This window comes from Molothrus aeneus, chromosome 1 (genome assembly GCF_037042795.1).
Source record: "Molothrus aeneus isolate 106 chromosome 1, BPBGC_Maene_1.0, whole genome shotgun sequence".
Lineage (NCBI taxonomy): Eukaryota > Metazoa > Chordata > Aves > Passeriformes > Icteridae > Molothrus > Molothrus aeneus.
In genome coordinates, this window is record NC_089646.1 from 43,471,145 (window position 1) to 43,486,372 (window position 15,228).

A 15,228-nucleotide genomic window follows, 5' to 3' on the forward strand; every position below is an offset into this window, starting at 1 on the left:
ACAGAGATGGGAGAGAACTCAAATTAAGAGTGGAGGTTATGCTTCAATATGTACAAAAGTCTTGAAATAAGCATCCTGAAATGAAGATATTTTTGGTGTCAGGTACTGTGGTGGTATAAAGACAGGTGGTGAGGAAGAGTGCTATATCTAGGGGAACTGTGCTATCAGTTCAGTGAATTAATTTAAGGTTCATTTAGAGGAAGACAGACTATGTCACATCTGCATTATCTGGAGTTTGTTTATCAAGTCTGCTGCCTGCAGTTTAGCAGCTAATGATTCCACTTAATTTGTGTTTCCTGCAAGCTGGGTACTGTAAACACTGCCACAGAATTAAACAAGAAGTTTAATAAGAAATATACATTGACAAATCAATATTTTTCTGTTTCAAGTGATTTCTGTGAACATCCATGGAAGAATAAAAGGATTGGAAAGCTACATCCTTGAGAAATTTGTGTAGTTTTTGTTGCACAGAGAAATGCTGAAATTTCAAGAAACTGCTAAGCATGTCACTGTTGCCAGATTTAATTCTGCTTGCTCAGATGCTGTGATTGCAAGAAGATACACTATTCAGAGGAAACTTGGCAATGGAAGCTTTGGAAGTGTGTATTTGGTTAATGACAGAAAAGCAAAACAAGGAGAAGAATTGTAAGTAAACCCTTCACATGCTTTAAATAAAAATGTTTGGAACATATTTCTTGCATTATAGATATTTTCTTTGTATTTGTGTCTCTTCTCTCAGTTTGGTGTTATGTTGCAACCTTAACTAACTTTGGTGAGGATGTAAGGTAGAAGCAGATTTTGTTTTTGATAACGCTTAATTGGATGCTTTCAGGAATTGATTCTGTGTTACTGTAAAGACTCAGATTGTTGGAGGGGTCTCAAAAAAAGATATGTACAGTATTGATGACCTAATTTTATAACTGAGTTGTCTGAATGCAACCTGAGAAGGAAGAGGTACAGAAATTCCAGTAAACACCTTTCTATTTGCTGTATACCTGACTGGTAGAAGGTTTGACTTTTTTTTTTAATTGCCAGCAAATCTTGATATTTTTTTTAGCTTGCCTGAATTTGGAGAAGTCTCATCAGTTTTATTGATAAACCCTTCGGGATCCTGAAGCCACAATGACAAAAGAACATTTTCAGAGTGTTGACATTCCTGTGTCTGGGTTTGATGTTGGGTTTGTGGCTGGACTTCCTGTTGTGTAGAACTGTTTGTCTGCCTTGATACTTACACCAAGTGAAATTTAACTATAAATATTTTTGTTTTATTCAAAAATATTTGTAAGGCTCTTTGTCTATAGTCAGAAACATCTAATCAACTTGTTCTTCAGCCAGAAATATGTAATTCCTTTAAAAAGGGGGAATTTACCCATCCTTATTGATGGACACATTACTGAGCACTTACATGATTAAAGGGCTTTTTCTGATTCATTTGTGCCTCACTTTTGCTACTTATGGCTACCCATTATTGGCAATATTGCTTTAAGAAGAGTGTAACCAAGACATAATTCTGTCAATTGTTTTCCTTCTACATCAATTTGCAGCCTCTCAGGTCCTTGGATTAGGGTTAGTGTCCTCTAAGCTCTTTGCTTTTTTTCACATGGCTTAAACAGTTTTGACTCTCTCATAGCCTTAGCTACACTTTTCTCAAAAAAATGTTCTTTAATGAAATATTTCATTAAAACAAATAAACCAGTATTTTTCATTTTATTTTTATGTTTAAAAAATTAGGATGACAGGAACTACCTGAGCTTCTAGGACACTTCAGAATTCAGCTGTTACTAAACTCATTCTTAGAATATTAACAGTATAGTGAAATGTGGGTCTCACACATTTGCTGCTATAGCAAAACTTGCCAAACCTCAAAAACAAGGAACATGCCATAAGGTTTTAAGTGTTTATTTTCATTTTTTTCTTAAGAATTTTGAGTGACTGCCTTGAACAAGCATTCACTACCTGCAGCATTTCATGCCTGCGTTTTGTTAGGGATGAGCCTGAGTGTGTCCTCTACTATCTTCAGGACAGAGACTGAATATCAAATGACATATTTTTGGTTTTAGTTTTAATTTTTTTATCAGTCTCTTTTTGTGACCACAGTGCAATAGAAATACCAGCATTTAACCAGCCCAAGTGCTCTGAGATTTGCAATGCTGTGTTTAAGCTTTCCATCACGAGGGGGTGCTCGCCTATCACAGTTCATTCCTTCCTTGCCTCAAGCGTGAATCGACAGGGGGATCCCCCCAAATTTCTGCCACTTATATGCTAGTGGATGACAAAAATACTGTCCCAGCTGAGCACGAAAACACAGGTTATTTATCATTATCTTTATAATGACATAGAGTGTAGGATTTAGAAATGCTGGTTCCTTAAGGTGGTAAAATATGCTAGAGTCACATTTCAATACTGCTTTCAGATAATCTCATATGGAACTGTACTGGTTGCTGCTTATGTTATAGATATTTTTGAATGAAAATTTACGTGGTTGAAAATAATGATCTTAATACAGCTCTGGAGGCACTTTCACAGAAATAAACCCACAAACAACACAACTGAATTAGAATTCTATTTTTATTGTTTCAGAAATGATCTAGAACATGCTGAGATGAATGTTACGTACAGTGTAAACTCAGACACAGATAATTTACTGAAAACTGCAATAGTCTAAAGCACTATAAAAAAACATAGGAATAAATTATAGGAATACTAACTCAATAAAAGTGGCATATTGATAGAGGAGTTGTTCTGGGATATCTTTCTCAATTTTCCGTTAATGCAATGTCTACAGAATGAGGTAATGCAGAGACTAACAGTGGTTATTGTGTAATTTCAAGTATGCTGAGCAAAACTTCTGCATGATTCTAGGAACAGTTTTACGTTGTGCCTTGTATTTTGTTACCTCTCAAGGTACCTATCTGTGGTGAGTGAAGTGTTATGCACAGAGTTGCTTCAGCTGGGAAGAAGAGAGAGTTGACTATTTGGGGCATACCTCAAACGAACAAATTTATTTCACATAAGACTTTCAGGGCTGCTCAGGCCAGCAGTGCCTGCCTTTCTAAGAAGTACATGCCAGCTTCATGCTTCTCTCCAGTTCTTTGTATGGATGGGATCAGGATTATTGACTTTCTCATGCCATAGTAGATCAGTATGATATGGTTGACTTGCCTAATCTATAAACAATAAGGTTATGAAGTACCACAAGTATAGTAGCATATGTAGATCCCTTACTACAAGTCCCTCTAAGTGTTGCATTCTATGACACATTCCTTGCCTGTTGCTTTAACTTCCTATCTGTTTTTGTTTGGTTGGTTGTTTTTTTGTTTTTGTTTTTTTGTGTGTTTTTTTTTTTTTTGTGGTTTGGTTGTTTTTGTTTGTTTGGGTTGAGTTTCTTTGTTGTTTTTTTTGTAAATTTTATTTTTTGGTGGAAGAACTTTTGTTCCTGTTGTATGATTCTCATTGAGTATGACAGCGGGTTAAATATCTCAGATAGAAGTCCCTGCAATTTATGTGAAAGCTGCAGAGTAGAGAACAAAAAGAATGCCCTCACAGAGAGAGGTCAGAACCTGGGAGGTTCTTCACTATGAACAAAGTCTCTCATGTACTAAACAATCTATACAGGAGAGAAATTATCAATTTCTCCCTTTCTTTGGGAAGAAACTGGAATCAGAATTCATATCTTAGACCCTAAAGTCAGTTAAGCACAAGAGACACATCTGTACAAAAGCAAGCTTCTTAGTTGCAGTTTAGACAGGATGTCTTAGTTTGTGGATTATTTGATATTCATTTGATCCTGGACATTATGGCCCTAGACCTACCCAAAGCAGATAATTTGGTTAAGTTATAAAGAAAGTAGCAGGATTGTAGCAGCATTTTTACATCTAAGTAATATTCCTGCAATCACTTCTATGCTTGTCACCTGGAATACCTGTTAGTGATAACAGGTAATTATGGTTAAAGACAAAATCGTTTACAGCAGAGGTAAGTTCAGCACTAGCCTTGAAGGACAGCGCCTTCACTTAAAGGAAATGAATGTCCTGATCAATTGTGCCGAGGGAAGCTCTGGGTTAAGTGTCACTGATTCATAACCAAGTATGGGCAGGCGGCTGAAGCACACAGTAGGCAATAGGGGCTGCTAGTTCATAAATATTCACAAGGTATTTATTTATGTGTCCCTGTGGTGGAAAGGACATGCTGACAAGTGCCAAACTCCCTGGACTGCTCCACTGTGTGGAAACGGTGGGATGTCAGCTCAAATTCTGCATCTGACTTGCATTATAGCTTTAATCCAGACTCATGCTAGGATTCCTTGGAAACTGTGGGCTTAGCTGAATAATTTATCATGTGACTTTCAATTATTTATGACTTCTTATAACAAATGATATAAAATCTAAAGGTGGGAGCAATTTGTTCCTTATGAATATCCAAGTGACAGTCAGCAGATTGCTGTGTTGTCAAATCTCTGTGTTTGCTGCCTGTTTGCTTCTCTGAAGGTATTCCAATGGAATGGTCATTTGATGCTGAATTGATTAAAACAGAAACAAATTATTCCCTGCCATTTGTTGTGTGCATATTCATCTAATTACACTGCTTTGTCCTTTATTTTTCTCCTTAGTTTAATAATAAAAACCAGAAATTAAAACTGGAATTTATTAGGGCATTTTGGATTTGTGAAAGAATATTCACGATCTCCTTGAAAACTGATCAAAGGTGCATTTGCTGTTGGACCTTCCTGATTGTGGTTTATTTTTAAATAAGCTTTTCTTAGTGAAAAGTGCTTGGTTCTGTCATGTGTACCTGTGCTTCTTCATGTAAGGCTCAGCTGCTGTGCCATGCCTGCTGACTGGGTACGGTCATGCTTGGTCCAAATAAGAGACCATAAAAACACTGACCTTGTGGATTTAGCTAGAGCAGTTTGAGAAGTGAGCCTTCATGAGCTTTCCACTTGAGTGGCCAAGCATGACTTTCATATTCTGTGAGCAGTGTTACAGCAGTCAAAGCCAAGGGCTAAGTGTCCAAGTAATTTCCTTGCTGAAGCTCTGTAAGGGCAGCTGATGCTCTCATGCTTTAGTTCAGAGTACACCTGCAATGGAGGTTGCCAGGGAGTGAAACTGTGAATGTTTTGCTTCAAGTTTAGCAGGCAGTCCCAGCTATGGCCACACTGATTTCAGATCTAGTGCAGGCCAGTACAATCCTGATTCAAAGACAAGTTTGATAACCTTGGACTCACCCAAAGCAGCTCTCAGTGGAATCCATGTGGGAAGGTGATTTAGTCCCTACCTCCTGCATCCCTGTCAGTGCCCAGCTTTTCCTGCAGCACAGCAGGGCTCCTCCAGCTCAATGTAAGAAAGTTTAGGACTCCTGTGCTGGATAAGGTTCTGTGGGTGCTGCAGGGTAGCTTGGCTTTGAAGCACAAGATGTGAGATTTCACCCTGCCCATGCTGGTGATGGATTTGGCAATTTAAGGTCACAGTCATGCTGCAGTCCTTTGCATAGGCAATTACTGTATTAAATTTTCTAGTTCCCTCATAACCAAAAGCATAAAACCCAGCATTCTGTGGCTTCTTTGGAAGCAAAAGATCCATACTGGAACATGTCGAGACCCTTTGTTTGGCTTGTGTAACACAGGTGTCTGTGCAATCCTCCTCAGTGCTGTCTGATACAACCTTTACATCTGCTCAGTCACCTTTATGAGCTTTGGTAGTGTTTATTTTTAAGGGTTTTTTTTGTACTACTTTCCTTTTAGTAACCTTTCTTAGACTAAGTATGGGAATAAATCACACAGGACTCCATTTTCTTCATGGTGGAAAAAGGCCATTCTTTATTCACATAACTCCTTTTTATAGACTTTTACAGACCCTGTGTGGAGCTCTAATTGGTTAGTAGTTTTCTTGCCAATTATTTTATTTGTTAGTAACAATTTGTTTTTCTGTATTGATTGGTCACTCAAACTCTTGGTGGATACATGCAGAGAAATTTTTTGTGAAAGATAGTTTTCATTTTTGTATCTAATGGTACAAAACCAGTTTATGCAGGTGCAAGTTGTTTTTTACCCAGGAATAGCTTGTTATGTTAATGAATTGCTCACAACAGGATTGCTTTCACAAAGCTTGCAAAATGCTAGCTTTGAGAAGGCCAGCTACTAATTCCAGGAGATCAGGCTTTTTTTTATGAAGCCTTTATGATTTTTCTACCTTCCTGCAGTAGTATAGTTGCCTATTTTTTCATTTTGGTGGTACTTGTCCATCTGACTGGGGAGGATTCTAACTAGGTCTTTAACATATGTAAGTGGGAGGCAGCGTGCCTTGAAGGAAACACTGCTTGGGTTTACAATGAATCTTGTCCCCCACAGAGCCAAGCTCCCAGGAGCTCAGTGCTGCAGCACTCACCACATTCTGGTCTGATGTGCAGGCAGTGAGCAGTGCTGGTGGATGAGTTCATTGTTTTGAGAATTGTTTACAAGTAACATTTTCAGCGTTGGGTGGAGAGCAGTGCTTAAGGCATTATTGGTGAATTACTTTTCTTTGAGGTGCACGGCAGAGACAGAATTTAATGATTTTGTAATTAAGCAAATGCCTTGAGATCATGTCTGTCTCATTCATTTTGCTGAAACTAATTTTCATGCATTTGTAAGCTAGTTTTAGTAAGAAAATGGGGAAAGGTGCAGTATTATTATTTAGGTTGAGCTGTGGCCACCTGCCTCAAAGATACTGTAGGTGTTTAAATATTTGAATATGCCTATCTACTGTATCTTCTTACAGGCTACCCTTGTTGGCAAGATGTTTCCTCTCAAGTCTGCATCAGGGTGGTTTGAAATTCTTCCATGCAGAATGAGTCTCCAGTTTTTTGTTGCATTCAGTACATTGTAATGATAAAACTGCTGCAGTGAGTGGAATAAATTCTGGATTTGCTGGACAGTCGCTGTACTTTTCCCTATTTTTTTTTCTGTTTTGTTTTGTTGCTGTGCTTATGTGACTTACTAGTAACTGTAATTTCTAGTTCATTGTTTTGCTTACATCCACAGTGTGCCCTTCAAGTGTTCTAAATGTTGCTGGGTAGTTGCTTAAGTTTTGAATTGCATATGTTTCACTGACTGTTAAGACCAGAGTGTCATACTCAGAAGGGCTTAAAAGTATTAAAAGATTTTTATCTAACAATGGATATTATATGCAATTAATTTCCTCAGCATTGCTGGATTCCCTTTGCCTTTGATTGTAGACTGTTTAGTAATGTGCTTTTGTAAAACTATAAACCATGTTTTTATCTTTTTCTACAGTCCTCTCCTTTTTTTTAGGTACTATAGATACTTGAATGCATATCAAAAATAAACATTGAAGGAGATGTCTGATGGAAAGAGTCAAGTAGGGAGAGTGAATTTTCTCATTGAAGTTGCAGCAATTACTGTTTAAATTACTTTTGGGAATGAGTTCCTCTGGAAGGACAATACTGTTGACATAAATATCCTTGCAACAGTGAATTTTGCTTACAAATATATTTAAATTCAGAAGAGAACCAGTTAAATTTTGCATTAACGAGTGTTTTAGTTGAAATTATGTAGAATGCATTCCTAAAGCAATTTTAGGTATATCTGGTTTCCCTTCAGAACTCCTCTTGTTCAAAATAGTCTGTTTTCTGTGAACTGATGAATATAGATCATAATATGAAGGTATTTCTTCAAAATTTCTGATTGAAACTAATTTAAAAATTCAAACTAATTCCTACAGAAGGAAAATTCTTTTTTTGTCAGATGTTCTGCCCAGGTGAAGAGTTATAACATGGCAATTATCAGATGTTTAATCATATTAAAAAGCTTGAAGACAAAATTCTGCATTCATTCTTGAGTTCTGTAATGATGTCTCCTCTTGTTTGAAAGCAAAAGTTAATTAGCAGAGAGCAGTTAATTGTAAAGTACGTTACCTGTGTAATGAAATCATAATACTGGTTTAGAAGATTTGTTGTGTGATTTAAGTCTTCAAAGATACAGAGAATAAACCAATTATTTAGTCCTTGCTGTATTTCTGAAAAATCCCATTTAGGTTAGGGACATCATGGTGTTTACTTGCATTCTTAAGCAAGACTGAGCTGTAGGAAAAAGGCTGGATGAACAGTAGAGGGGGATAATGCAACATGTAACCCTAAAGTATCGCTAAATAGAAGTACATTAACAGGTATTAGTCAGTATCTCATCATCATTTTTAGTAATTTTTCTGTTAAGACACAAATTTCTTCTGTTTAATCACAGTCCATTAGTATTTGATTTAGAGCTGAAACATATGAATGGACTATAAATGTATTTACATTTTATTTTTCCATTTCTCTCTAAGAAAAAGTTCTAATTTCAAAAATATGGCTTTAGAGAAAAATTCATCCTTTATTAATCAATGCCTACTTTTATTCTGCCTTTTTAAATCAATGTAGATGGCTACCCAAAGTATCCCAAAGAATTATTCACAATAAATGCATTTTTATATCTAAATAAATAAATCAATTTAATCACTTGTTTAGTTCTATGGAAGATAATACAGTTGCTCTGCTTTGCCTTCTAATTACTGTTTTTTTCCAAAATTGGCACATATGGTTGACCAAAAATAATTTAATTTATGCCCCTTTGTATAAATTACTTTTCTCAATGCAGAAGAAAATGATATAAGCTGTATTCCTTTAGGCTAACTTAGTTCAACAGAATTCTCGTTTCAGAAAATATATTCTATATTTTTTAGGATACTAATTAGGAATTGTTAATTTTCAAATAAGCATAAACTGTTTTCATCGTGAATTGGCCTGTTCAGTGTCAGTGAATATGTTAGAGCATTTGAAAATTTGGCATCTTGAAAAATATTTGTAAATGCTGTAATTGTGACTTGCTGATGGAAATGGAGAGTGAATCATCCATTTCACTTGCAAATTTAAGAAATCTCATTGCCATTCAAAGGTATTAAAGCAAGGTTAAATTAGTTAAAGTGCTTATTCAGAGAATGAAATTACATTTAATCCATCTGCAGATATTACAGTGCTCATATAGTGATTGAATCCATAGTGGTTAACTCGGGGATTAGTTCTCAGTGTCTGTGAATGTTCATAAACAGTGTGAATAGGATGTTTTGGGGAACAGAGAAAACGAGTTGCTGATGACTGTTCTGGCATAACTAGGAAGTCAATAATGTCCAGGGGGATGACAAAAGAAATGCAGCATTTGATTGAAGAAGCTATGCAGTAATACTTGGTATTGAAAAGGAGTTATGGCTTGACTAATAAATCCACAGTGGGCATGGGAAGCCCATGTTTCAATTCAATTTTAGAAGTTCTGTAGTAATATTTGGGTCTGAAATGCTTTGGATAATGAGTAAGTATGTATATGTAAGGATGAATTCCAAAGAGCACTTGTTTGCTTTTCACTGGAAGTGTGGTAATCCTCTTGATTTTCCCAGAGAAATCAAATGCTCTTCATTTACTGTGTTTCTTTCCTTAGCTAGAGCTAAGAATTCTTCTAGGTAGTACTGATTAGTGTATGCTGACTAACTGTATTTCATGGTTTCACCAGCTTCCTCTTTCTCTAACAGATAGATGCATGTCTCTAAATTATCTGACCATGCAGGCACTGGTTTTCCAAATATGATGGATAAAATGTAAAGAATGACTATTTGAATTTTTGTTGCTAAGCTGTCAACTGCAGGAAAGAAGTAGTAGTAATGGTGGGTGACTTTGCCCTGTCTGTAGGCATGTGGTGCCTTTGTTACCATATTTCCCTAACAGCTTTAATAGTGTGGAAGCTTAATGCAAACTTTCTGCATGAAGGTTGTCTCCTCTTCTTCATTTTGGTTCCCAGAGCTGTACCTTCTCTGTTTGCCATTTGATAAGTAAAAGGCATCATTAATTAGACAGGCACTCCTTTAATTTTATTGTTTGTGACCAACTTCAGATCCAGTTACAGACCCAGTAAGAGGTGATTTTTACTGAATTGCAACTGGTTCTTGTACTGAGGAGTTACCAGGGTGAAGTGGCAGTCCTGCAAAGCTCAGCATAGATAGAAATAGAGCACACAGTTATGGGTTATGTTACAATTCTCCATAGTGGCCACACAAAACCTAAATGAAGTTATAATTAACTGCAGTTAACTGAAAAGTTGCCTTTGTAAAATAAAGCTGTTTAGTTAAAAGCTTCAACTTTTTATCATATATTCCTAGATCACAGTTTTTCTGTTATTTTATCAGACCTATTTATTCTTGACATTAGAAGAGTTATATTTCTTTTGCTTCCTTCTCAGCAAGCAAATTTACCTAGGCAATAATTCATATTGCAGTTTACTCAATAAACAGAGTACATTTTGAGAAACACTGCCTTTTAAGAACTGCATCTGATCCAATAAACCAAATTATATAATAATAAAGTATGTCACTGATGTAAACAAATACCAGATGGGTTGTAAAAGATCAGTGGAAATAGACTGAGATAAACACTGCTGTGGTGTATTGTCAGTCACTAGTAAAGCTCAAAAAGGGATTCCCACTGCGTGCCTGAATCCTGGAGGGTTCCACCTTCATGTTTGTTTTTCTATTGCTTTAAGTCTCACTCTCTTTAGCGAGATTAGATTTTTAGATTAGATTAGATTTAGATTTGATTTTTTTTTCCTCACTTGCTCCCCATTATTGCACTTTCAGATCCAGTGTTTGGCTGCTTTTCAAAGTGTAACAATGCAAGCCAGCAAGGTTTTGCTAATGGAAATCAGAAGGTGTTCCCAGGGAAGGAGTGTGGGCCTGTTGAGGCATGGGCACTGGGGAGGCTGGGACATTGCTTTCTGTGTTTTGGGATGTGGGAGTGGGCTCATCTCTCCTGTTATTTTCCCTCCCTGAAGGGGTGGATGTTGTTGCCTGTACCAGACCCAGCTTCCTCCAGGATGGATGTACATGGTGACAGTAGGATATTTTTCCTCTTCAGATAGGAATGCTTTCACAACAAGGCTCTTTCAGTTGTGGTCAGTTCGAGATAAAGTTTAAAGTGTGTTTCCAATCTTGATTGAATTATAAGGCTTTTTCCACACAGTTAAAATCCAGAGGATGTTGTTCTGTATTTAAGATATCTGCTACCACTTCTGTAATAAAGTTTTCTAATTGTGTGTTCATTGACATTTTATCTTGTCTTTAGATACATGGTTTAGTGGTGGACTTGACAGTGTGAGGTTTGTGGTTGGACTCAATGATCTTAAAGGTCATTTCCAACCTAAACAATTCTATGATCTGCTTATGTGTTGTATTCTACACTGTCAAATTTATAATAATATTTAATTTAGCACATCTCATTTAGCATTCCATCAGGAAGGATAGTGAAGTATTGTATTTGGAGGATATCCACATTTTTGTGGCTTTACCTGGTTTTATATGTGTGCAACCTAGATCTCTATTTTCTCTGTTCATGTGATGAATCTGAGATTTCTTAGTTCATGCAAACTTCTTTAGACCTTTTAAATCCTGCTTAATACTTGAACTAAAGTGGCAGAAGATATAAGGGCAGATATTTTGAAAAAACTTGACTTTCAGGTGGCTCTGTATACTCCAGATGGAGTCTTAATAAAATCTGAACATGAGAGTGTATTATTCCCAAAATCCAAAATAAATGTTCCTGTAACACTCTTCAAAAGGTTTGTTCAAAATACTTCAAACAGTTTAGAAGAAATAGTGAAGTAACACAGTGCAGGCACATTTTCAGCAGTTAATCTACAAATACCATGTCTGAATTATGAGTAATGATGGCTCACTCTTTATTATTAGCCAACTATAAAATGCAGGTTGGATCATAGAAACAGAAATGTTTTGTCTCCTTCAGAATGTAGAGATGGATTTTATTGGTAGAGAGGAGATGCAGTCAGGATGGTTTAGCTAAGAAAGGTTTGTTGTTTTGTCATGATTACTAAGCTTTTATTTGTGGATCTATCAGCCTATTTGACATCACCAGGCGTGCCAAATTTGAGTTATCTTAGGAGCTGTATAAAGAACAGAATGTGCCCATTTTAGCTGCCTGTTCAGGTTAGAATTTACTTGTGTAAATACTGAAATGGGGTAGGGTGAATTTAGGCACTCTTTAGGTGTTTTATGTATTAAAAAGTATAGTTAGTTTATATAGATGAATTTCTGGCTGCAGACTTTTATTTTCTTTGTTTTTCTTTTAGAGATTATAGAAAAGAGCCACTTCAGATCTGGAGACTTCTCCATTTTCTCTGTGAGGCTTCTGAGTCTGACATAGCTTCTTTGTCAACACCTAATGAACACAGAGTTTTTTAAGTACATATCTTAAATTTTTAAGTGTATTGACTGAAATATTATCAAAATCTTTGCAGAAAGTATGAAGTCTAGTTAGCTTCTTCATATTTAATGCAGTAAAATCAAACCTTATCTACATATAGACCCTGTACACACATATACCAGAGGCATGCAGATATGCCTAATCTTGATTGCATCCAAAAGTTTTCTTTCTAGAAGCACATGCCTTCCAGCTGTGGGTATGAATTACAATTGTGTTGCAGAAAACCGATACCTTATTTACAGGAAGTATATTTTCTTGATTTCTTCTTCTGGGAATTAATTTCAATAAGAAAAACACCTGTCATCTTCTCTGACAGCTGATGACAGCTTTAAGATCACTGAGTGACTAAGATGACAAGCTTTCCTTACACATCAACACATCAGGCTTTTATTACTGTCTTGGGTATGCAAGAAGCTTTTATTAAGTGGTCTTTAACAAGGACTCATCCTGTTTGTCAGTTCTGTGACATGATTTTTATAAAGGAAGGGGTAAAGGCCTACGTCAGCTGAAGATGAGGAGATTGCAGTAGGTATTGCCTGTCTGTGTTCCGTGAAGCTTGTCTGTAGAGAAGATGGAAAGATGGAAACAAATCAAAGGGCATGTTTTTTCATCACAATTCCTGATGGGGATTAGGCAAGTTTATATGAAAATTCAAACATTGCTAGTCAGAAACTGATTGTTCAGACTTGGGAAAAAATTTTCTCATGAAGAAGCACAGCTTTTATTTTTTTCCCCGTAGAGAAGATGAATTATTGTAGTTTTATTACTGTCATGTTTAACTACTGTAAATTTACAACCATGCTCTATTGAATGGGGAAATTACTAAAAGCACCGTTGAAGCTTCTCTTGAGTCTGAAACTTGCCTTTCATGTATTCAAAAGTTTGGGGAAATTCACCACTTTGTTTCATTATATTCTCTAATAGTCTTCAGTATCTCTTTCAGAAAAGACCCATCCTCTATTCTCCATTAACTGGTAAAGTAAATGGAAATGGAATGTGTTGTATTGTCTTTTTTTAACATTTTATCAGGAAAATCTTGGCAAAATGTGCCCTGCACTGTATTTTTCCTAATATTTTTCCAGGTCAAGTTAACAGTAAACAGCCCTATTCCAGCTTCCTTATAGAACTACAAATTCTCCTATGGCACATTCATGTGTTAAGACTGGAGAAAATTAAAAATCCCTACATTTTCCCAGCATTTTCCCTGGGATTTAGGGTCTTCCTAAACAAACATTAAATACTAAAGGATTAGAAATCATTCAAACAGTATAATTAGATTCCAGCCCCAAATCTAGATTTGTATTTTTCACTTATGTGCTCAGGTGAAGGACAGGCTGATCTTTAGGAAAAAAAATGGACAAGCCTGAGTTTATCACTGGAAAAACAGCCACAGAAATATTACTCTCTGTGATTTTTCTCATGCCTCCATGGAGAGACTTGGGCAGAAGCTGCAAATGCAGTTTTTTACTACTCCTTGTTTCATATATGAATCTTGGCCATATGCTCTGAGTGGGTTTGAAATCACTTAGATTTGATTTTTTGTTTATGTTTGTTATTATGCAGTAAGCCATAGCACTGAAAACATGTTCTTAAGAAAATAGTGCAGTAGATAATTAGTGGGAGAAATATTTCAAAACAGTATTTTTAATATGTTGCTTAATCTATATGGTGACTAGCATATTTGTTTGATTTTTAATGCATTCTCATTGTTTACCCATATTTGCTTCGTCATTTCATGTTGCCAATAGTTGGTCAATGTTACTATTTTAAATTTAAGGAAATTTTGATGGGATTTTGGATGTTACATATTTTTATATATTTTTTGTTTTATTAATATAAATATTTCCTTTTTTTTTTTTTTACTTGTCTAGAAAGGTCCTAAAGGAAATCTCTGTTGGAAACCTAAAGCCTAATGAAACAGTTGAAGCAAATCTGGAAGCACAACTACTCTCCAAATTAGACCATCCAGCCATTGTCAAATTTTATGCAAGCTTTGTGGAGCGAGATAGTTTCTGCATTATCACTGAGTATTGTGAGGTGAGACTGAAGAAATTTGAAAACATGTGTGTATTAAAATAGGGTCTTCTAAGATGCCGTTTTATAAAATGTTTTAGTTTGAATTTTAGTCTTATTTGTTGCTTATGACGTCATCTGCTACTTGTTAGGTGTGTTCCTTTCAGATAAGGAATGTTACCTGCTCATATGAGACTCATAGACAAATAAAGCACAGAAGAAGAAATAGGTAATTTTAAGTGCAAGTTCTTTTGGTCTTACAAGGGCTACAAGAAAGGCTTAAATGCAGACACGCTGCCAGATCTGTGGGAGAACTCAGAAGGGTTGTACCATTTGTGTGTGATTGATGAGAGGGAAGGAGATTGTGGGCGTGGGGGCATGAAATAAAATCTGGCACAAATGAGGAAGGGAAAATTCACTTGTAGTTTGGAGGTGATTACAAGAAGCTTAAGCCTGATCACAATGTTGTTGGCAGCAACTTTGGTTTTATAAAATGAAAAACAGTGGGAGTCAAAGACCGGAGTGTAGTGGATACAACAAATATTAAAGCAGGATTTTCTACAGTATAGTTACCATTAATTTTTTGACTGCAGCATTTGGTTTAAGAACATTTTGCTGGAAGCTGTCGTAAAGCTTTCAAATAAGAATTTAAGCATATTTAAGCCAGTTTTTTAGTAGTTTATATAAAACAAGCTCCTACTTTGTATTAAATATAAATGTGCTCTTTAAAAAAAATCTGTCATACATAAAGTGATCTTTTTTTTGAAACTGTGAAGCAATCTCTTCAGTTGTGTTTGCTAGACATGCTGAAAAGCTTTGGAAGATAATGAACTTAGACTGCTGGGTTACCTGCACACAAATCAGATTTGACTTCACTAATCACACTTCTTCAAGAATTTAGCTTTCATGGGAATAATTAAACAA

At 36.0% G+C, this 15,228-nt stretch overlaps 1 protein-coding gene across 4 annotated transcripts in view; it reads left to right on the plus strand.

The window, feature by feature from the left end:
* NEK11 (NIMA related kinase 11) overlaps positions 1–15,228 on the plus strand; it is an 83,494-nt gene that overhangs the window by 3,100 nt on the left and 65,166 nt on the right. For 3 of the 4 annotated variants that reach the window (XM_066571738.1, XM_066571753.1, XM_066571746.1), the window contains exons 2-3: positions 390–645; positions 14,163–14,328. In XM_066571738.1, the coding sequence (XP_066427835.1) occupies positions 476–645; positions 14,163–14,328 (336 nt within the window). In that variant the 5' untranslated portion in view covers positions 390–475. Of the gene's footprint in view, positions 1–389; positions 646–14,162; positions 14,329–15,228 lie in introns of those variants that run through there. The other variant, XM_066571758.1, reaches the window with a different exon arrangement.